This window comes from Micropterus salmoides, unplaced genomic scaffold, assembly GCF_014851395.1.
Source record: "Micropterus salmoides isolate LMB-PRFRI ecotype aquatic unplaced genomic scaffold, ASM1485139v1 Ms_hic_scaffold_18, whole genome shotgun sequence".
Lineage (NCBI taxonomy): Eukaryota > Metazoa > Chordata > Actinopteri > Centrarchiformes > Centrarchidae > Micropterus > Micropterus salmoides.
In genome coordinates this window covers 26,369,267-26,392,806 of record NW_024040928.1, presented here as the reverse complement: position 1 = coordinate 26,392,806, position 23,540 = coordinate 26,369,267, and the positions used below count along the sequence as shown (strand labels likewise).

The following is a 23,540-nucleotide window of genomic DNA, read 5'->3' as shown; positions in this document are numbered from 1 at the left end:
TGGTTATATGAACTTGTGGATTTAATTAACAACCTTTTTAAGACACCCAGTAATGCAGACTGCCAACTCCCACGAGTCTACGCACTGTTTCTTTAGGAGTTAAATTAGTTTGTGAGCTTCTCAAATGTGCTTATTCACTTTGTCGCAGAGAGTTAGATAATGAGATTGATACCACTCTGCATGATAAATATGAAGATACAACCAGCAGCCGGTTAACTTATCTTAACACATAGACGTCTTAGTCTGGTGTCTTTTAAAGCGACAATAGTTTTCTGCAGGTACACATCAGGAGTGTGCAAGAGAGAAACACAGGACAATTGTGTTGTTTTCATTTTATTAGTTTTTTTTATATTGAATTATTTTAGGTACATTATTTATTTGTACAAATAAGAAAACATAATGCAGTAAAGAAGTAAAAAGGATTGTGCTGGTGAAACTTCAAAGGGCTTATAAAGACATCTCAACGAAAAAGGAAGAAAAAAAATTTGCATCTCAAAATGTATCGGGGAAGAATTTACAAGTTGACTTTCTATAGAAAATACCAGATTTGTGTGATGTCAGTCTGTGTGAGTTTTATGGTTCTCTAGGTCTCACTGTCTCTCACACAGTTATTAGCGCTGGCCCGTGTTCACGTGTGCGTCCGTCTGCCTGCTGTTTGACTCCTTCAGTTTTTTTTCTCCGCTTGTTTCAGCTTGAAGAGCATTCCAGCTCACTGCAGCTGTTACACAAAAACACCTGACAAGTTGATGCACTGACGCCCATAACACACCTGACATCTGTCGCGTGTCTGATCACCCACACACACTTCAATAGCATTTTATTGAATCTGAATCGGGTATTGAGTCCAAGTTAGTTATTAGTCTGATTAGGTCCAGCTTTTAACATTTGTGAGTTCAGTATTGTAGATAAGATTAAGACCTTTTCATGGCCAAGAAGGCTCCGCAGTTTTTTTGTTTATTTTTTCCACTTTTGCACATCTGGGTGTTTAAATACTGGCAAATACATTCAGCAGCCTTGGAGCGTTGTGAATCTGGCAATTTTGTCCCAACCATACAAACTCTTGACAGTACCGGTAGGGTTCTTGGTTTTACTACAGGTTACCACACTGTAACATTACCAACATCCTCTCTCTCCAGGACTCCTCTGACCAGCGGCAACAACTTTACCTCCACCAAAAGCAGAATCATCCAACTGTGCTTAGAGCTCACCTCCACCGTCCAGAAGGTTAGTGTCAGTGTCAGTGAGGCTCAAACATCTCTCTGTTCTCCTCAGTGAGGCCACTGTTCAGACAGAAAATTATCAGATGCTGTCTGTGTGAAGATGCTTGTCAGATTTGTGACCACTGGGACTGTTTCTTCTCAGGCTTTGATTATGATCATGATGATCAACCAGATAACTTCTGGCACATGTACAAAGTCCTTTTGATGATGAATCTCTTTCAGATATCAGTGTTGCCAAAACAAGCGAGGAGAAGAGAGAGGTTTTATATTTTAACTAATTAGTCTTATGTTTTTGTACTTTTAGATAACATTTCTTTTGAATTTAAGAAAATGTCTTATGCATCATTTTATACACATTTTCCTTAAATTCATCCTGACACATTTAGTATCTTTGGAAACTCTGAGATCTCCGCTAAAATTTAAATCAAAGATGCTCAGATGAGACACAACCAGTTCAAGGGGCAGTGGGGAAAGTCAAATCGTGTCCAGATAACACGTATTTAAATTAGCACAAACAAAATATCTTTTGTTCCTGTTCGCATTCCATCACGACGTCCTGCTGACATGCATGTACATGAAAGCAGACTGAGGCTGCTGTAGAAAAGATACAGTTTATGAGATGCTGTCATTATTTTCAGTTTTTTTTATTGTCAACAAATCCTATAAAAAGTCTAAAACCAACAACGTAGTAATCTGTCTCTCAATACTTCTGGACTCTGGAAACAGGAGGAAATAGTGCATTTGTTGGGCACTATTTTCAGCAGTGGATGAATCCACACGTGGTGCTGTTAAATAAAAAGATGTAATGTTAACTTTTTGTTTCACACGGGAAACAAACACTAGCCCACCTGTCCATCTCCTTACTCTGACTTTTGTGTTAAATATCCTACACCTCCCTGTAGTGTTAATAAACAATGCTGCAGGGTTTCCCCCACTGCGTTCAAACTATGACATAAGAGGCTCCCCAGTGTGTTTCAAACTGATGCCAACGTGTCTTGACCATATGTCCATATGTGGCGACTCAGGAGTGACATTAAGTAACTTCATGTGGTTACATTGTCTGAACTTGGCAGTAAAAACAACGGTTTTCATGAGATTTTCTTTTTGTTTAGCCTTATAAGTGGAGAGGTGTGATTATTTAACTTGGCATAAAATACTGTTTTGAGTTTGTATAAACCTTGGAAAAAACTTTGGAAAGTAGGTTTTAGGATTCACAGTTGTGGCTGTGCAGTTGGATTTTGTCTTTTTTTTTTTTTTGCATGTTGTCACCTCCCCACATGTGACTTGTGCAGAGTTTTGTGCAGCGTTGAGGCGTCGCCCCGCCGCGCTGTCATGCAATCATCCTGTCAGCCCGTTTACAGGGAGCTGTTATTTCACCGACCACAGGAGGAATCCTCTCAGTGTCTCTGGGAGGCGTTCGCGGTCCCTCCCTCTGGTTTCACTCTCCTGTAGGCTGTCATTTCTCAAATATTTGTTTTCCCGCTGATTCCCCCCTTTATTTTTTTTTTTCTTTCTCCCATGCCGTCTCTGTTTACACACTCACAGTTCTTCATGCAGACAGACTTCTGAAAGGGAAAGCTGTCTCATTTGATACCACAGTTTTTTTTTTCTGGTGTGTCTGTATGTTGAATGTGATGCGTGTGTGAGTTTGTCCGAATATTCATAAACTGTAACGTTCTCACTATTCCCTTTTTAAATTCCCTTTGGTTTGAAAAATGTTCGTGCAGCTCTTGTTTAAAATGAGGAAACCAGTAAAGAGTCCGTGGCGTCTTTTTCATCGATTTGCTGCGCTCAATCTTTTCTGTTTGTTGTCCCTCTTCAAAATAAAAGCACAATGACTGTTTATTTTACAAGAAAGAAATTACAATAATATTTTACTCTTCTGTCTAAACTGAAATTATTTTTTTAAATAGGAGTCACCTTATTTCAGAGACAGAATTTCTCGCGTTCCTTGAAAAAAATGCAAATGTTTGTGACGTCCATCTTTCTGTCTCTTTAATTGCAGGACTGTACAGTTTATGAGATTGAGGAGAAGATTCTGGAAGTGGTGAGTACTGATTCTGCTTTTTCCTCTGGTTTGGATGTTTGGAGATGCTAATCGGAAACATGTGTGCGTGCGCGCACGCACACACACACACACACACACACACACACACACACACACACACACACACACTTCCTTTTCCTGTCTTGTACTGAGTGTCCTGTGGTGTTCACTGTGTGTGCGTGTGTGATTCTGCAGGTTTGTTTATTCAGCTCAGGACCATCCACTTCCTGTCTTGGATAACGCTTCCTGTTGGTTGTCCTCTAGTTCCCAGAATACTGAAATCACTTTCGTTCCTCGTCAGTTTCTAATGTGACCTCATGACCTCTGACTCCCCGCTAATGAGACCTCAAGTTTTAGATTAGTGGCATAAATTAACACTGACCTCGAATCACTAAAAGGTACACCCTGGTCTCCTTGTGACCATCAGTGGACAGGCCGATAAATCACAAGTTATTCTTAAAGATCCTCAAAAAGCTGCTAACTTAAATAAAGTTTTATGCTCTTTGTTGTTAGTGCTGTCAATCCTGTCATGTTTTCGTAAAGCAGAGCTGCTGAGCTGTCAAACTATTAAAATGCTTTATTAAATGTAGTGGGGTTCATTTTAGCCTGTTGAAACTGTACATTAAGAAAATGGACTGTTCTTGGATTGGGATCAAGACCAGAAAACCCAACAGGCCTGTTGAGTAATCAATCCATGCTTTCCTCCACTTTACATGATGATAAACACACTTGAAGGGACAAATGTGAGGAAAAGTTCATGTATTTTGGTTTTTCTGAATTTAGGTAAAAAGGCAAGAATGACTCCCTTCTTTCTCTTTTCCATGTGAACAGTGCGAAGTGCTTTAATGTGTTGTATGATGTTGGTAGACAAAGATTTCAGACAGACTTTGTTAATATTTTTGGTGTCCATCTATTGTTTCTTTTCCTGTAGTTTATATGATCTTTTTAACTCCTAACTAACAACATTGGTAGCAGGTGCCTCTGCTGTTACACAGTGAAAGGCATTGTTTCAGTTTGTTTGTCCAGGTGATGAAGAGGAAAACGCTGATCTCTAGTTAGTTAGACTGGTCTCCACCACAGAGACGAGCATGTCATTTAAAAACGGGCAATAAAAATTTGCAAAGCAAATCAAGAAACAAAGAGCGAATTAACTTTCCTGAGGAGCATGCTTTTCTGGTTTACTTGTAATTTCCTGCTGGTTTGTGTTTTCCTGATCACCTCCCTGCTTCCCATGACCTCAGACCCCCCGCGATGTTTCAGAGCTGAGAGTCTAGTCAGTCAAATGATAACACGAGGCTCCTGGAAGATCCTCGTCTCTGTTGTTCAGCAAAACCAGAAACTGCAGTACTGCAATATTTAGAGCTTTTTATGTAACACTGCTCTGATCTCTGAGGGGTTCATCAGTCTATTTTCTTCTTTTCATTTTCCACAGAAAGGTCAGGGACAGAAAGCTTTAGTGCGACCAAAGCAGGTAGTGATTCAGCATTTTAGACACATCAGAACGGATGCTTGTCACCATGGGACATAGAAACTGGCACAAGAAACCACCGTGCAGCCAATAACTTCCTCCTTTTTAATAAATCCATCCTGCATACGTTCTCTGATTTCAGCTTATACAGTTAGAAATGTAACTGACTTTTGAAAAGGGTGTTTATCGGCTCGTTCGGTGTACAAATAGGTGTGTAGAGTTTCAGTACAAATAGAAGCTAAATGAAAGGTTTTGACCACAAAATGATGTATTTTTATCTTAGAAATTGACATAATTGATTCCAACACCTCATCAGGAGAGCTGTCGAGTTTTATTCAAGTCATGTCATGTAAGTTACAGGGCTAAAAAAATGACAAAGTGTTAAAATGGCCTCATAATATTCTTGAACCCAAAGAAAATTCTTCAAATTGTTTGTTTCTCTTGTCCAAAAAAAACAAACAATTTACAGTAAACCATGAGAAGTAGAGCATTTGCAAATTTTAGAACCCACAACCATTAAATATTTTGCATATTTGCTTGAAAAAATGCCCAAAATGATGATTAATCAGTTATCAAAATAATTGCTGATTAATTTCCTGTAAGTTTGCTTATAATCGATTAATCTACTATTCGTTTCAGCTCTGTGTGTAACTTTATCTTATTAAACTGTCGATGTTTTCTTTCTTGTGTGTTTCAGTCCCGATCTCTGAACAGCATATGCGAGAAGACGGTCCAGGCGACCTCTGACCCTTTAAAGAGTGACATGGCCTGTCTGGAGGAGGTGCACATCACCAACATCAAGCCTGGAGAAGGACTGGTGAGCTCAGACACTAACAAAGATCAAACTGCATAAACCAAAAGACAGAATACAAATACAGGGCAGACTTCATCTTTTTCGTTCGGACCACATTAGCCAGACCGTAAGAAGAAAACAATTTAACACGACTTCCCCTGAGAAACACTAACAGGTATTTTAGTGCTTCACCATGAACCACAATCAACAGAGATGAAACACAGAAACAGATGTAGGTCCAAAATGGAAAAAACCCACAACCACCTCTGCAGCAAGGAATTATTGAAAAACCATGTGAGATTGTTTGTATAGGAGATTCATATGTGCGTTCTTCAAATGTGTTTAATCTTCCAGGGTATTTACATCAAATCCACCTACGACGGGCTTCACGTCATCACAGGAACAACAGAGAATGTGAGTGTGCTGCTGTTTTCTTGATCATAACTGCTGTGTAAAAACAAAAAGCTGTTTCCAGACATTTAGTCTGGCTCTGGCCCTAAAAGTCATTTATTTTTGACACTTTTTGAAGGTTTCTCAGGTTGAAACATCTGAAAAAGCTCCTTCACTGGTAAAACGGTAGAGGAGATGTTGGTGTCATGTGAGAGTAAACTCTGATTCTGCTGTTCAGTCTCCTGCAGATAAAACCCAGAGGATTCACGCTGGAGATGAAGTCGTTCAGGTCAACAAACAGACAGTGGTGAGTCAAAAGTCTACTCTTTAGAGAAAAGGTTAGACACTTTGGAAAAGTATCCTTACTCACTTTCTTGTTGTGAGCATCAGACGAGAACATTGTTACTGTACCGTAAATATGCTGCTACTTCTTGTTTCCTGTGTAGAGTCATTTCACTTATATTGATACAGGGGGATTTTAAATAGTTGTCTTTTAGAAGACTAGTGACCACTTTGTAGAAGCTAATGAGGATCTGAATAAAGAATAAAGCATAGCATAAAAACAGGTGATAATGGCTAGCCTGGCACCATAACAAAATAAACATTGCTGATATTTAGTACTCAAGACTTCTGGTGTGTGATTGGTCCAGGTGGGATGGCAGTTGAAGCACCTGGTGGAGAAACTCAGGACGGAATCTGGAGGCGTCGTCCTGATGGTGAAGAAGAGGCCGCCTGGAACATCCGGTGGCTTCGCACCCGCTCCGCTGAAAAACCTGCGCTGGAAACCGCCACGCATACAGGTGAGCTGCCCTGACAAGTAGGTACTAAGTACAACAGGTTTGATAGGTCCACTCTGCTGAAGTCTGTTTGAGCAAGATTCATTGTTTTGTTTTTTGTAATAGAAGTTGTATTAGCAGTAGGTTGTTCTGTGGTTGTGCAGCTGATGTTTGTGGAGCTGTTGAATGCTTTAGGAAACACACCTGCTTCATTCAATGGCGCTACACGTTTCACGAATGTTTGTTTACTGATTGATTATTGAGCAGCTGCCGGCTGTGGTTTTATCAGGCACCTCTCACGTGTGACGATGTGTCAATGTATAAAGGTGATCCGGCCTGTTTCAGTAACCCTCTCCGGGGTAAATAAAGAGCCGCTCTGGTGCATTCACCGCCTGTCATCATGGCCTTTAGTGAAGCTGTTTCTGTTTCTGAGCGATCCAAGCAGAAAACACAGCAGCCACCAGTCTGCTTCTGCGCTGAGGTGTGTGGGGGAACAATGGATCCTTTCTCTTTTCCTGGAAAAAAAAACAGGATAAGAAACACTCCAAACATGAGGCTGCGTGGATGTTCGAGATCTTTGGAAGTTGACTCATACGTTCACTCAACAATGTGACAATTATAAATTCACCAAACTGCCGTCAGGGGGTTTGTGTTGACAGAGGTCCAGGATGTGCGTGTTATCTGAAGATAGGCGACTTAAATGCCCCTCGACAGCCGGGTTGATGCGTTCAGTCTCTAATCTCGGCTATCAAGAGTGATGTCAGTCTGTCTTTACCTCATCGTCACTCCTACCATTCATTTCAAAGGTCATCTTGAATCAACATGTCTCCCTTACTTGAGCTTGGTGCGCTCACCACCTTCCACTGGACTGGAAATGTAAAGGCTGGAAATAATGATTATTATGATTATAGTTAAGGTTCAGTGTGTAATATTTAGGAGGATCCACTGACAGAAATGTAATAGAATATACATAACTATGTTTTCTGTGGTGTATAAAGACTTTACTTGATGAACCATTTTTTTTTTTTTATTACCTTAGAATGAGGCATTTCTATCTACATACACTGCAGGTCCATGGACGTCACCGTGTTGCGCTGTCATGTTTTTACAGTAGCCCAAAACGGACAAACTGCTCTACAGAGTGCGTTTCGTCACTACGTTGAATATGTACTAATAAAAGGAGAAGAAGTGGTAGTAGTCTTCTGTTTTTAAGTAAGAAGGGACTTGAAATCTAGACAAAAGGAGGACCACACGTAGTATTTAGCACAAGAGCCAACAGAGCTTGTCGGCCACCGTAGCTTCTCCTGCGCTTGCGAGTTAGATGCTATTTGCAACCCTCACCACTAGATGCCACTAAATCTTACACACTGAACCTTTAGTTGAATATTTAGTCTAAAAAATGTCAAAAAGGACAATTTACAGAACTTTAAACACCAATTTTGATAATAATCGATTTGATTATTTAAGATTTTTATCAAGCAAAACTGCAAAATGATTTCTGGTTCCAGCTTCTCAATATGAAGATTTCCTTTGTTTCATCACTCTAAACGGACTATCTTTGGGTTTTGGACTGTTGGTCGGACATAACAGGAAAGTTGAAGACGTCACCTTGCACTCTGGGAATGACTAATCAGAAAATATATACAGATTAATCGATAATGAAACACACGTAACAAAGTCCAAAGTGATTTCTCCAAACTGAAGAATTTTTTTAACAAAACAAAAACTCAAAGTGCAGTCCTTTTTAGATCATTTAATTTTAACTGACAGTACATATGAGCCAAAGGGTCAAGCTTTTCTTTCAGTCACACCCTCTCAAACTGCACATAAAGGGGTTTTTATTCTACTTTTCCCATGAAAAGACCAAAACTAACAATGTGTTAGTCAGACTTCCATTGAACATGTCACCCAGTGCAGCAATGAGGCTCATTGATGTCTTTTTAATCTCTATCTTTAAAGCTCTTTGGCTCAGAGGAATAATATATACCAGGCTTTGACACACACACACACACAATAGTTAAGTTAATATAGTTAAGTTGTAAAGTTTGTAGAATAACTTAATTTTTAGTATTTTGGTCTTTTTATGGGATTTTTAGACAATAAGAAAAATATCTATTTAAATGGAAATTGCCCTTTAATCAGCAGAGGAACACGTTTCAAGCTGCGTCTTTAACTCCTTCATACGTGTTTCTGTCACACAGACAAAGCAGAAAATGAGCTGAGTGAAGTTCCTGTGTTTATGGAAAAATACAGAAGCTTTGGAGGTGAGGAAGGAAGCAGAAGAGCCTCGTCTGCAGTTTCTCTTCTTGAGCGGGAACGTCTTACTGTTGTTTTATGATAAACAGCCTTAAAGGATTCATTACCTCCTCCGCTGTCTGCTGTGTGACAGCAATGTTGTTCAAAGCACCACTGACCACAGAAACACTAATTAGAAGTAATCACAGCAGGGAAATGTTTAATAACAAACGTCTTTTTCCGTAATTAAAGTATTGATTAATTTTTCTAACAGCTGCGCCGTAATAATTTCTCTTTATCTTGTTGTGTCTAGAACTCTCAGGAAGCTCCAGGTCTCTACAAATCCCGACAGCCAGAAACCTCAGATGTTCCTGGGTATCGAGGGAAGACAGCCATATTGGATTTGTACGTCCCTCCTCCCCCTGAAACACCTTACGTACCGCTGTGAGTCCCAGATTTAGCAGGTCAACTGTCAGGTCTACGGGGGAAGACTAATTAATCCTGCATCATGAACAGCTAACTTTAATCTTAATAATCCTCCTCCTGTTCTGTCCCTCTCTGAAGAGACGCGAACATGAACGTGTCTTCAGGTGTGAAAATGAGGCCGAAGTCTCCGAACTCCAGTCTGGACGCAGACTTGCGGCGACGCTCCACTTTTGCCGACGACAACAGGATGTCTGTCAACCTCCCACCTGAAGTCAACCAGCCAATCCCTGTTTGCCTCAGACAGCGCTCCTCTACACGCTGTGAGTGCACACACACACACTTTTCCATACTTATGAGGACCCTCATTAACATAACATGTTCTCAACTTTAACCCTAAAACCAAGTCTTAACTCTCTAACAGCCTTTTAAAGAAGGGAGGAAAATGTGTCATCACTTGCTTTTTCAGAGGATGTAGTCCAGTCTTGTCTGATGAATATGAATATCTGAAAATGTTTCTTTAAAGCTCTGAAGCTTAACCTTTTCAGTCCCATGCCTTGTTTTTGGGGCCAAAAATCAGAGAAAGTGTTCTGTCATCATGTGAATCAGACAGTGGTTTCCTTTTGTAATTTATTATAAAGAACATTTTGACCAGATGAAGAACATAGTGTGCTCTATTTTTGGGGAAATACACATTTGCTTCCTTGAAGCTACAGCCAGTAGATGGTTAGCTTAGCATAGCAAAAAGAATCTGTAACTAACAAACAAATTGATTTGAACAAATCTTAAACAAAGAAGATGTCGCGTCTTAAGTAGTGAGCTGTAGAGGTGCTGGTTGGTGTATTTTGTTACCTTTGGACAGAGCAGGGCTAGCTTAGTTTCCAGTCTTTGTGCTAAGCTAAGTGGCTGCTGGCTTTAGCCTCATGTTTATTGTACAGGTATTAGAGTGGTATCTTTGATCTCATCTAACTGCCTGCAAGCGTATTTCCCAAAATGTGTATTCCTTTGAATTCCAAGCATGTAAATCTTATCTAATATTAATGTTGCCGGTTGAAAGATAAGATCAAAGAGAGATCAAAAAAAGATCAAACTTATTGGTCTCTGCGGCTACTGCAGCTTCAGTTTCATGAGTTAGGAAAAAAAACAATCCAAGCAGATATATATTTATATTTATTATTTACTGCGTCCTGTAGCAGGTCTGTAACTTGTCGTGTCTGACATTTCTCTGCAGGCAAACCTCGACCCGTCTCCATGCCGGTGGAGTCGTTTTCAGGTGTGTCTGACCCGTCCTCCAGGCGCGGGGCTCAGGGACGGAAAGGTGAGCTCCATCTGAACTAGACGCAGCCAAGCGCCTGTAATCTAACCGTTATCAGTGATGGCCGCCTGTCTGCCTCATTAAACGTGCTTTGAATTTTTACCTTGTCGATTATTAACGCTGAGAGCTGCCGCTGAATCGGCTGAGCTGTTTTCAGTCACAGTTCAGCCTGGTGCTTAGAGCACTTCACCTTCAGGAACAAACCGTGTGTTGGCAGTTTGTCCAAGATAGCAGGCTGTTAATGGATTTTCGAGTCGGAGCAGTTAAACAAAGACACATGAAGTGAAGTAAAGTGAGACTAACAATCGAACAAACTTGACATACTTGTGCACGAACCTGCGAGCTGCTGTGTCATATTGTATGTTGAATCATTTACATGTGGCTTAAGCTCCATCTTTGAAACATTGCTGTACCTGTGGATGAGGGACATTTTAGGCCATTATAACACAATCATGGACTGTGTCTTTATCAGTGAAACATTAAGAATAGTTAAACAAGGAGATCCACTGATATTTGAAATATAACAGTAGATTAACAGAAGCTTTGTTCCAGTTTCTACAGACCTAACTTTTTGTTCTCGTCTCCTGAACAGGGCAGGACGTTCTGCACAGATATCTGAGTAACGAGGGAATCAGCACCATCACAGAGGAGGAGCCGTGTTACCCTCTGCCGTACCGAGGACACCCGTCTGTCCGCGGCGTCGACCACATTAGAGGCAGTCAGTGCTTCATCAACGCCGACCTGCACAACAGCGCCACCATCCCTTACCAGGAAGCAGCGTCCAAAAAGCCTGCTGCCTCCACCTCCGCTGCCGTTTCTCCTCCTCTGGCTGTAACCAAACAGTCAACATCGCTGCTCGGCGGCTGGCTGGCTCGTCTCAGGCTGCTCAGCCACTGAAGGAGTCTACACGTGGTTCAGATTTTATTAGATAAGACATATTCCTCTAATCCGGCTCCTACAGGAGGTTGTGTATTCTCAGCCTGAAACTCAGGATGTCTACTGGAAAAAGGTTTTTAAATTCAAGGCTGTGAAGTCAGTTCAGAAAATCTTTTAAAAAGTGAAATACAACAGTTCAAGAACAACGAACTTCTGGAATGAGTCAATGATGGAAGAGGTTTTTAAAAGTAAGCACCAAAAACACCAAAGCAAAGAAGAAAGAAGCAACAACATTAGTGTTTTGCTGAGTCGCTTGTTTTTCCACATTGACCAGGACAGTTTTGCCAAAGCTCCTCAGGATCTTTCCTCAGTTATCACCACAAGCTTCATAATTTTCCATTCAAATAATCAATAATAGAAAATGTTATTTTATTCAGTCTGGTGGTGTAACAGATGGTAGTTGATCAGTGATCCATACACACAGATGTGCTGAGGGCGGGACTACAGAGAGAGAGGTGGCTACATCAGAGCCAAAGCATTACAAAATTAAATTTTTTTTTTTTTTTTTTTTTTTTTTGCCGTTCCAAATATGATCCAGTCCGTGACTCAGAACCATGATCATGAGGTTTGTGATGGGTCTTGATCTCACCCACTGACACCTGTTTAACTTTAAACATCCCTTGAAAATCTCATTAAACAACTTATTTTTTTTCTGACCTCTAGTGGTTCTGAATCTTTCTGCAGTTTGACTCTTGCTGCTACACCTTGTCCATCCACAGACTGAATGGAAACATGGACTCTGTGACGTCTCTCAAAGTATTTTGAAAAGACATTTAATTTGCTTCACATTTCGAAAGCCTGGAGCTTGACCAACCACCACGGACTCCGACATCTGAAACACAACTCTCTTTAAGCCGTAAAGACACTTGAGAGGAAGTGAATTTAGCTGCTGAATCAACATACAGCTGATAAAGAGTGTGCAGACAGTGGCATCGAAGAAATATGGAAATACCAGTTCTGAGTTTGAACCGGTTTCTAAAATATATGTGAAAACTGGGAATCGGTTAACAAACACACTTTGCAATGTCGTCTTTTAAACGCTGAAAACAACCTTTCAGTAACAAAGTTTGGACATGCTGAGCTTCCATACAGGACAAAATCAAGAAAAAACAAGTGTGAGAATTTTTTTCAGCCTGAATCTGCTGAAAATGAAGCTGGTTTTTGTTTTCAGCAGATTTTGTTTTCTTTTAATTCCTCAGGTTATGTGGAAAGATTCAATAAGCAGAATTAGTCAACAAACTCCAAACAATCCCACATTTTTAGAGATTCGAGGACTTGATCTCAGCGTTCGGATTCAAAGAACTAATAATCAAACTTTGGTGAATTTGTAGTTTAAAAATGGTGAAGCATTTCTAAACGTCAGAGCTGCTGTTGCATCTTTTCCTCTCAATCTCAGGAGCCGTTGGTGCCTCTCGTGTCCAGACTTTTACTGTTTGTAAATATGTTTCATAGATTGTTTTATTTTACCACTGAAGACCAAATTTCAGTCATTTACCTAAAAAAGAAAGAAGTGCAGAAACACAAGCTCAATATTGTTACTGAATATTTCTGAGGCAGTAATAACGATATAAACGTGTGTATAGGAGAAATAGTTAAATAATAGTTTCAAAAATACATTTACATTAAAGTGCTTTAACAGTCAACGGAAGCATGGCAAACGTTAATACAATGTTAATTAACCAATTATGACTTGCACACATTTTAAGAAAGCAGTCTTAAAGTTATAGAGAGCCTATGTCCATCACTTCTGCACCATAGGACCTTATTTCGAAAAACATGTATAGTAATCACACAGTCAGTTTTTTAGCCCATGTGAATAGTGCCCTGAATTACACACACAATGTTTGTCATTTTAAAAGTTAACGTTTGCAAGTCAAGAAAGCCGCAGTTTGTCATAAAAACAGTAAAGTAACATTTAGTTTGGTGTAAAACTGCTCAATAAACTATATCTCTTGTCTCACATAGTATAAGTCTCCAACCTGTTAGTGCTGTAATGCTAAGCTAACGTTCATTGCTATCTACTAGCTAACCTGACTTGTTTAATCCAGCCACCCCTGGTCCTTTCATCACATCATCTACACATAGAAGCTCTTTGATGTTAGCTTTAGTGATGTTCGCTTCAGTCATTAAGAGAAAATGTTATGTCACACACGTGACTTTTGAGTCTTTTTGGACTTTTAAAGGACTTTTGTGGTCTTTCTTATTACTTATTTTCACAGTCTCATACAGTCTCTTCAGTTTTACGATAAACTGACTTTCTTGATCTAAATTATCTTTTAAATTATACAATTCAAACGGGATAAAGCAATTTATCTCTTGCCATTGAATTCTGCACATATGTTTTCTGAAGTAAGGCCCCATGGAGGTCCACCGGAAGGGGAGGGACTTAGGCTCTCTGTAATTAAAAACTATATGATATCTTCCTGTAATTATTCATAATGTAAAAACTTTGTGTTAAATTGTTTTGATCGAAATGAATCAACCTGAAGAAAACAGGAACTCTCACAGCAGCTGGTGAAGCTCATAGTTCACACAGAGAAAATGTTCTTAAAATGTGCTTTTATTTTGGTTTAAGAGTGAAGAGTTTTAGTGTTAGAGATTCTGCTTTCGAAATCACAAACCGACATTTGAGTTGAAAACTGCTGCCATCATCTAACAGATTTGTCTGCAGATACTTTGACGTAGGTCTGCTGGAAGCTGCTTAAAATTTCAGGTCAAGCTACCTGTAGTATTTCAGGTGTGGCTTACTGCACTCACAAAACTTCAGTGGTTCTTTAAAAGGTTCTTTAAAGAACTTGTGTACCATTATGAAAAACTTTTTGAAGGAGTTCCTCAAGGAAGCATCTTGGATCCTCTGATGTTTACAATCTGAGAAGCTCCTTAATGTTTCCTGAAATACCTTTTTTTTCTTTTTTTTTTTTCTTTTGTAAAGAGTGTTTCTGGTTCGTGTTCAGTGCCTTTATACTAACACATTATGCAAGAGCTTGAAAGCTTGTACAAAAGATTATCACAGAGGCAACCTCGTGTGTTCTTTAATGGAGCATTTTAAAAGTTTAGATTTTTGGTGTCTGAACATCACATTTCTATTTAAAGTTAAACTATGTAACTTTTTAAAGAAGAAATATAACATTTGAAGTTATAAGAAATGAAAACACTTTACTTAATTAATTACACTGTACTAAAGCCTTACTTGGTCTGGTATGAGTGGTGGTGGCTAATGTTAGAAAACTTTATTTTCTCCCTATGATCTCAGTCGGATCATCTTATGATGTCTGAAGAAAGTCATGTAGGAAAAGCCAACATCCTGTAATTACCTCTTGTGGCCACAGTTGCCACTGTTCAACAAAAGTTACATACAGATGACTTCGAGATGACTGCGGATGAATTTCACTGACTTGCCGCAGGTGACTTAAGGGACAGGGCATAAAATCACTGCTGTCAAGTGGGACACGTTCTACCTCCTGTAGAATGACGGTAAGACCTTTTGGTAGCTTACTGTGAGCTAGTAGCAATGTCTGATCAAGATCAGGCAAAAAGGTAGTTCAGCCTTTGTGCAGCCAGAGAAAAGAAACTGCGATTGCCGGACTCAGATAGCTGCAGCCGCCTTGCTCCCAAGAGTCATATGACATGGTGATGTCGGACAACATTTGTTACCAGCATGCCTTATGTTAAGTCCAGCATGCACCATGCATGTTAAGTCAGCGCTGCAAAGCACCGCATGAAGTCAAAAACACCTGTTGTCTCAGTTTAAAATGAAAATTAATTTCATCTTGTTTGTTGTTCAGGAGTTGTGGATGATCCTGCTTGTTTGACTTTGCCAAACAACATGTTTAACTACTTTCATTCTTCATAATGTAAATCTGAATTGTTCCATAGCTCTGCAGTATGATGCCTCTGTGATGCTTTGTTACTTTATGAAAAATATAAAAATAAAGTTCAATTTATTTTGGAAGCTTTCAACTTTCCATCAATTACAAAATTGTTGTTATACATAATGAAAGTGACATAAGTTGTGAATTTAACATTGTTTGGGCTCATCTAAATTTTATTTTGATAACCCCAGAATCTACTTTGTCTCAGGGGGCTTTACAATCTGCTCAACATGCAACAACCTTTTATTACTTAGATCCTCAATTCAGATGTGGAAAAAAATGTCAATAACTTTAAGAGTCTGGGACAAAGTGTTTAAAGTACACTTCGGTTTTCCCCAACTGCTGCACGTAGGATCCATTTTAATTAAACCGCTTTCATCATCTAACAAAAGAGCAGAAACTGTATTTATTTGGCCGTAAAGTTCAGGAAGTTCAACAATATTCATCTGTAGTGAATCATTTGTGTTTTGTTGCAACTTTTTAAAGTTAAAGTTCTATAAAGAAACTTGCCTTGCCAGCATTATAAATACCAGCAGTTCTTTAATGAACTGCTTGACTTGATAAATACAGTCAAACTATCAGTGAGTCACACTTAAAATATCCATTTGCAGTGAGTCAATAGTTGCCAAGTGATGAATTTAATTACCAGGGAATTTAAAAAGCTCCGGTCTGGGGTTTGAGTCCTGTCCCACGATTTACAGAAAGCTTAGAAGGGAAAATTGAGATACTAGGGAATTGTATCTCCTCTTAAAGCATTTAAGATACAACATTTTGAGAAAGGACATTCGCTCACTCCTTGGTTGAACCACACAAAGTTCAACCTGTGATGAAGGTTGCTTGGCTGTAATAGTGAAAAGGTTGGCAACCAGTTTAACAGATGCTATAGAACATGATTAGACTTGAAGCATTTAGAATTACAAGGACAATGGCGCCATCTAGTGGGCAACTACAGTAAGTAAAAATATTTTGTCAGGTCAGTAATTTAAGGATTTTATTGCCATTGATCAATCAAACAGATTTACATTTACTAACATGAATTATTCTCCTCCAGACCTGCAGTGAAATTTTAACTTAAAGTAACACCTTGATCATAATTCAAAGCACATGTGATCATTAAAGCATCCTACACGAAGGGCATGTTTACCTCCACCAACGGGGGTTGTATTAGGTTCCTGTTGCCTCTTTGTTAGTTTCTTAGTATATCTGAAAAACTTTACTGATTACCTTTGTGCTGTGGCTCCAAAGTTTTAACATTAACAAGAATTCATGCAAGAACAGTTTTTACTGCGTGGTAGATCAAAGTAAATGTTATTTTTGAGTGAAGCTGACGTTGGTTGTAGATAGTCGGTCAAAGATCCTACAATATTTTATTTTCTTGAAAACAAAGAGGAAGTTTCTGAGCAGAGAGTCTCTGAGAAACAGAACAGAGCAGAATGATCATGAAGAACATGTGAAACAGGAAGGATGGTTAGGGTATATGCATGTATGTGTCAGAGTGATTTTGGCTTTGTGGTCGTTCTGTGGGTCGATGTATAAAGTCTCACTGGCAGCGTTGACAAACTCTTGTTCCTCCTCTGCTGCGTGTCAGTCGGCTGCAAAGACACCAAGCTGCTGGACTTTCAACCTGCAGGTAAGACCCTTTATTTAAGGGTTTCTGTGGTGGTGGTTTAGATTTAGGTGGTTTTTAGATAAAAGGTCGTTCATATTTTGAGCTTATCATAATTTCACAGTTTGCAGTTTTATATCGCCTTTGTGTGCATGTGAAAAACAGCTGCATGCATCATGTATCTGAGCGTGTGAATATGTAAATAGTTTGTGTAATGTGTACGTTTGGTAGCTGTAGAAATAGTTTGTGTACGTGTGATCAAAGTCTGAGAGGACACACAAACTTCCTATCTGCATACATGACCCTTTTTATAAGTTCTCCTTTTGAGAAGAAAGCCAGAAACCAAAGGGAGAAAGTTATATTTTATACTTTTTGGTTTCTTGATAGCGCCCTAGTTTTGCCATAATTAAACAGTAGATGAAGACCAACAGTGTTCTATCACAAGCAGAGCAGAGGTCACACCTAACCAGACAGACGCTGAACAACCACCACGTTGACTTTCCTGCAAAAGTCGCCTTCTTATCAAACTTTTCTAAGATGTGTAGTTCATGTTTCTATGAACTACACATCTTGTCCTGCACTGTAGCTTGTTGAACGGGTGACCAAACAAACATTCACCTTGAAAAAGTGCAATGCCAGCATGTAAACATACACAGATCAGCCATAACATTATGATCACTGACAAGTGAAGAGAACAACACAGATTATCTCATTATCATGGCACCTGTCAGTAGGTGGGATAGGCAGCAGGTGAACATTGTATCCTCATAGTTTATGTGTTAGAAGAAGGAAAAATGGATTTGAGCGACTTTTGCAAGGGCCACGTAATGATGGTCTGCAGTGGTCAGTACCTATCAGTACCTATAAAAGTTGTACAATGGAGGTAAAGCAACGGGGTCAGGGGTGGCCAAGGCTCACTGATGCGTGTGGGGAGTGAAAGCTGGTCTGATCCAACAGATGAGCTACTGTATGTCAAACTGCTGAAAAAGTGGAAGCTGGTTCTGATAGAAAGGCCTCAAGGGGTCAGGACTGCTGGTTAGATGCTGGTGTGATTCTTGACACATACTGTATGATGTGACTTTTTTATGTCTAATAATAATGTAAACCAACCCGATGATAAGTTTCTAATAAATCAATGGGCCTTGTGACATTGTGGCTGGGACCATATTTAGAAATGTTGCTGCGTACAGTAACAGTACAGTACAGTACAGTGTTATAATGATGTTCACAAACTGCCCTACCTGCTAAAAATACATCACAAGCCCACAAACAGGAAATGACAACGAACCCGAGTTGAAGGACAAATGATTCATATAAGGCAACATTATAGAAAGGAAGAAGGCTTCAACAAAACAACAGTGACATGTTCTTGCAACAGATGAGGTGTCATTCAGTGGAGGACTTGCTAGTGTTTTAGTGACTTTACTTTTTTGCAGCCATGTGTCATATACAGCAGCTGATCAATAGGCTAAAACTTTTCCCCCATAGCAGAAACTGAATATGTAAACACTTCAAAACAAACAATGATTTTTTTCTACTCAAGGATAATCATGTTCGAACAGTTGCTTTGGGTGATTTAAACTGGAAGTTAAAGTTTTTTGCATTTATTTGTTTACATTTAAAGTATGCCGAATTAGCCAATAGGAGTTCCTGTTTGCAACCTACCCATTGATGTACAGACAACTATCACTGGCTTACTTTGACACCGAAGAAAACTTAAAAGCGTGATGATTCTCGGGCAAGTTCTGCAGTTAACGTGCATGTCCTGAATGGACGTAGTGGTGTTGTGACGTCACCCGCAGGCTTCCGAAGAGATCCAAAAATAGGCAAAGAGGTGGAGCTGAGTGAAGCCTGGTGGCTGAACCACCTGGAGGCTATAGCCACCTGAGAGGACACCCACCTGTCACTCAAAGCGGCCACGTCCATAATTATGCACAAGTTTAAACCTTCACATAAATATTCACCTCAGTAAAGTTGTCACAAATGGGGAAGTTAGCCGTGGAGACCAAACCTGTTTTCATACCAGGCTGTGTAAACATGTTAATTTCTGCTGTAAAGTTTGGCATTTTAACATCGGGGTCATTGGGGACTGACTGTCCTTTGGAGCCAGCCTGAAGTGGACATTTGATGAGCTGCTTTTTGTTCGAGGCTTCATCTTTCAGCCCCGCAGGTTGCAGCAGCTGAAGCGTCTTTCTTTCCTGTGATTTCTTAGCGGATTTATGCAGGTGGATTTGTGATGGACTCCAGTATAACACCGGGAAGTGTAGCTTAAGTCACACTGAATCTGCAAACTTTTACTTGAGGAGTGCGAGTTTTCTGACACAGATCTCTGTAATCCACCGCTAAAGGTGTTTTAAACTATCTTAATTGCCTCTGTTGTGTTGAAATGTTTCCTCTAACGACATGCACGGGTCCCTTCAGCACCTCTGCTGCAGACAGGTGACACCCCGCACTGCTGTACTACCTGAACCTGAGACAGTTAAATTACACTTTACCCTGCTGTCTGGCCCCCCCCGGTCGACTGCAGCCATGAGTCGGCGGCGGATTTCAGTTAAGGACCTGGGCGAGTTGGACTGTCAGGGCTGGCTTCTTCGCAGAAAGGAGGGCCGCCACTTCCTGGGAAGCAAATGGAAGAAATACTGGTTTGTCCTGCAGAAGAGTTCTCTGTACTGGTACACCGACGAGATGGTGAGTCAAAGCAAGACTTTGTTCAACACATATGTGCTCATGATGCCAAACACCAACTCTCAACTTTTTCCTCAATATCTGATTTAAGTTGAAAAACACAGTAAGATAAAAAAGACAGGTTGAGAAAACAGAGAGGAACAGCATTCATGACATGTGCACACCTGCAGCTACTTAAACATACAAAACTCAGTTCATAAACCTGATTTAGACTCTGAAATAGAAAATATTGTTAGTTTTTCCACAATTCAGACATTATTTGTGTTTTAAACTGACTGCACTGCGGACAGCTTTACTATCTGATGTCTTCTCTTGTAATATTTTTTATTTGTCACTTGTTATCTGATAAAATCTTCTAACTGGTTGTGGTTTCTCATAAGCACGCTGTATAAAACAGAGCTTGGTCTTGAATACATTAATGTAAATTAAAGCGGCAACACAACAGGAAAGAACCTCAAGTCAAGACGAAACACCCAAACTAAAGCAAACCTCAGTTGCATATAAAGTCCAATGCGGCAACGAACTTACAGGCAAAGACATCCTGTGGCTACGACCACTGAGAACTTCTGTGTTTAACAAATGCACTCTTGTCTCTAAAGGTATAATTTCTCTTCCCTGCAGGCCGAGAAAGCAGAAGGATTCATCAACCTGTCCGGCTTCACCATTGAACAAGCCAAACAGTGCAGGAAGAAACAGTAGGACATGTTTTTTCTGTTTGAGTTACCTCTGTGCAACATGTAGTGAAGGCCGGGCTGGCTGGAAAGAAAAAACTAAATAAAAACCACAGACAGACAGCCTGACTCAGCTTGTTGTGGTCAAACTATCTGCTGCTGAGGACGACTCCTCCCACACTCTGTCTGTAAGAAGCTGCATTAACATACTGAACATATCAAGCTGTCTTAAGGGGAGACAACCCAGGCTAAAAAAACACGTCTTCTTTGAAGATTAGTGGAAAGAAAATGCTCAAAATACACATTTAAGGGTCTCCAAAATTCAGCAAATGTTGCCATTAGATGCCTAATTTGCATATTTGCACATGAACTTTAAGAACACTGAAGTACAAAAAATGTTTATAATAATAATAAAATGGGGAAGTTGCACAGTGATTTTACCATTCACCTGCAGTGTCTTGTTCGATGAATGGAGTTTTACAATAAGGCTCTCAGATCAGACTCTGAGCCACAAATCTCCACTTCAGGAGCACTTGCATACACTAAGCTTTCCAGTTTTATTCCTAACTATATTCTGAATGATTTTACTGAGGTTTTTTCGTGCGTCAGTGTTATTTATACAACAAAACATGGTGAAAATAGATTTTTTTTAAATGCCTATTGACAGTATTTTTTGATTTATGGAGCGATAAAGAGATATCTATAAGCCCCTCTGTAAAAAACCTTTGACTCTGATATGTCACCAAAATTAATATTTTTGATGATGCCTCATTTGCATATTTAAACACATCTTTTACTCTATTCCCTTTGGGGTGTCTCCCCTTAAGACTCAGTGACAGTGTCTCATCTGTTAAAGTTAAATTTAGGTGGTGAGAAAAACTAAAACCTTCATTTTATACACCAACTTCTTCTCTGATTCTCTGTTCAGTTTATAGATTGCTCATTATTTATCTTTTTTTCTGGTATTAACCGCTCAGTGTTGTGTTTCAGTGCCATAACGGCCAGTCATCCACTGGTTGTGACCATTTTTGTTGCTGCAGGAAGCTTCACAGACATGAATAAGTAAGTATTTTATCTTTTTCTTAATAATACTGGAGGGATTTGTTACAAGGAGTCTTGGTAGAAGATGCCATTGTTACCATTCCATAAACGTATAAATAATTTAATGGGTCTTGCTCCACCACTTTGATCCAGAGTGAAATATCCCAACAACTATTGGATGGATCACCATGAAATCTGGAACAAACATTCATGTCCCCGTCAGGATGAATTTTAATAACTGTAATACTCTAACTTTTCATCTTGCGCCTTCATCGGGTCAGTTTGTCCAATAGTTTGGTTTGTGACCAAAGTCCTGCAAAACTAATGACATTCCCATTAGCTGCTTATTTAATTAGCAAATATTAGCATGCTTGCATCGTCATTGTGAGCATGTTAGCATGCTGATGACTCTTAGTCTTGTTTAATCTCAGAAGAAAAGTCTTTTTATCTCACGCTGGCTCTGGTTTTGTCAGCCTGTGGGGGGAAAAAGGAAAAAATAGAGTCAGAGGTGAAACAACTGCACTAAACAGGTGAAATCACAGATTTGCCTGTCTGAACAGCCAATCAGAGAGCGCTCTCTCACTGACTCACTGTAGTTGTTTCAGCAAGTTGATTACATTCAATCATTCATAACGCTCACGACTTAATTACCTCTCAGACTCAAAAGGAACAACAGCTTGATGTTGGAGCTGCCCCTTCCCCAAACAAACAACTAAAGGGCTGTTAGAGAGCTGCGCTGCAAGTGCTAATAGCATTTTCGAGTGGCCTTTTATTGTGGCCAGCCTAAAGAACACCTGTGCAATAGCCATGCTGTCTGATCAGCATCTTGATATGCCACACCTGTGAGGTGGATGGATTATCTCGCAAAGGAGAAGTGCTCACTAACACAGATTTTGACAGATTTGAGAACAATATTTGAGAGAAATGGGCCTTTTGTGTACATAGACAAAGTCTGAGGTCTTTGAGTTCAGCTCATGATGAATGGGGGCAAAAACAAAGTGTTGCATTTATAATTTTGTTCAGTGTAGTTTGTGAGTGGTAACATAACGGAGTTTTACAATATGAAAATATATAAACTGAAACGCAACCTTGCTGTGTTTGGGATTGTGAGCTAAGTGTTTTAAATTAGTTTAGGTTTCCGTCTCATCCAACTCTATAGTCCAGGAGTTTCTAACTGAATTTAAATGAATTAATTTATAATTTAGGTTAAAAGCTGTAGATGTATAAAATCTCGCCTAGGGCTCCAACACTGTCAGGGTCCTTGGTTACGAGGTAGAGGAGTGAACATGGCTCAGAGTAGGAAGGACTTAAGTAAAGGTTTAGATGCAGTACTTACAGTGGAGTATTTTCAGTGCTACTTTTACTCAGAGGTGTAAAGTAATGAATTACAATTACTCACGTTACTGTAATTGAACAGCTTTTTAATGTACTTGTACTTTTTAAAGTAGTTTTTTAAATCTGTAATTTTACTTTTACTTAAGTATCTTTTGTTTAAAGTACTGTACTTCGCCACATTTTCAATCACATCCGTTACTGAGTTAAAAAAAAAAAAAGGAAAAACTCTCGACCACTTCGCATCAAGTGCAGGAGAACAGCTTTAAGCTGTGAAGAAATGCTGGATCAAGTTACTGCTGATGCAAAATGAACATTTCCTGCTGATGCAGCTTCACATTAAAAGCATTTAACTGGCAAAACACAAGTTGATTTTTATTTTGAAGGAGTCACAGGAAATGCAACCAACTCCTTCCACTTTCGCTGTTTGCAGACTCATGTTGTGTGCAGCATAAAGTCACATCATGATCTGCTCACATAATTATGGAAACACCAATAACTGCCCGACAGTAGTTTGTTTAGCTGCACCAATACCTGTGGTATTAAAAGGCATCTGCTGTTACCATAGTAACTACAGGTATCTCATGCACAAAAACGGGCAGCTGTATAATTGCCTCAAAACCGGTTAATTAATGCCAATCAGAGTTACATGACAGATTTTAACCATCACTCCTAGAAAACATTTTCTAGTTGAGCCTATGTAGATTTATCATTATGGATTTAGGCCTAC

The 23,540-nt window shown here is 39.6% G+C and overlaps 1 protein-coding gene across 1 annotated transcript in view; it reads left to right on the top strand.

Annotated features, from left to right (window-relative positions):
- The window catches only part of cnksr3 (cnksr family member 3), a 54,391-nt gene that overhangs the window by 26,357 nt on the left and 4,494 nt on the right, over positions 1–23,540 (top strand). The window contains exons 4-17 of the mRNA XM_038727741.1: positions 1,137–1,224; positions 3,226–3,267; positions 5,433–5,552; positions 5,883–5,942; positions 6,157–6,225; positions 6,569–6,718; positions 9,243–9,373; positions 9,494–9,675; positions 10,584–10,670; positions 11,260–11,561; positions 16,800–17,105; positions 19,503–19,769; positions 20,388–20,461; positions 21,428–21,499. Coding sequence (XP_038583669.1) covers positions 1,137–1,224; positions 3,226–3,267; positions 5,433–5,552; positions 5,883–5,942; positions 6,157–6,225; positions 6,569–6,718; positions 9,243–9,373; positions 9,494–9,675; positions 10,584–10,670; positions 11,260–11,561; positions 16,800–17,105; positions 19,503–19,769; positions 20,388–20,461; positions 21,428–21,499 — 1,950 coding nt within the window. The remainder of the gene's footprint in view (positions 1–1,136; positions 1,225–3,225; positions 3,268–5,432; positions 5,553–5,882; positions 5,943–6,156; positions 6,226–6,568; positions 6,719–9,242; positions 9,374–9,493; positions 9,676–10,583; positions 10,671–11,259; positions 11,562–16,799; positions 17,106–19,502; positions 19,770–20,387; positions 20,462–21,427; positions 21,500–23,540) is intronic.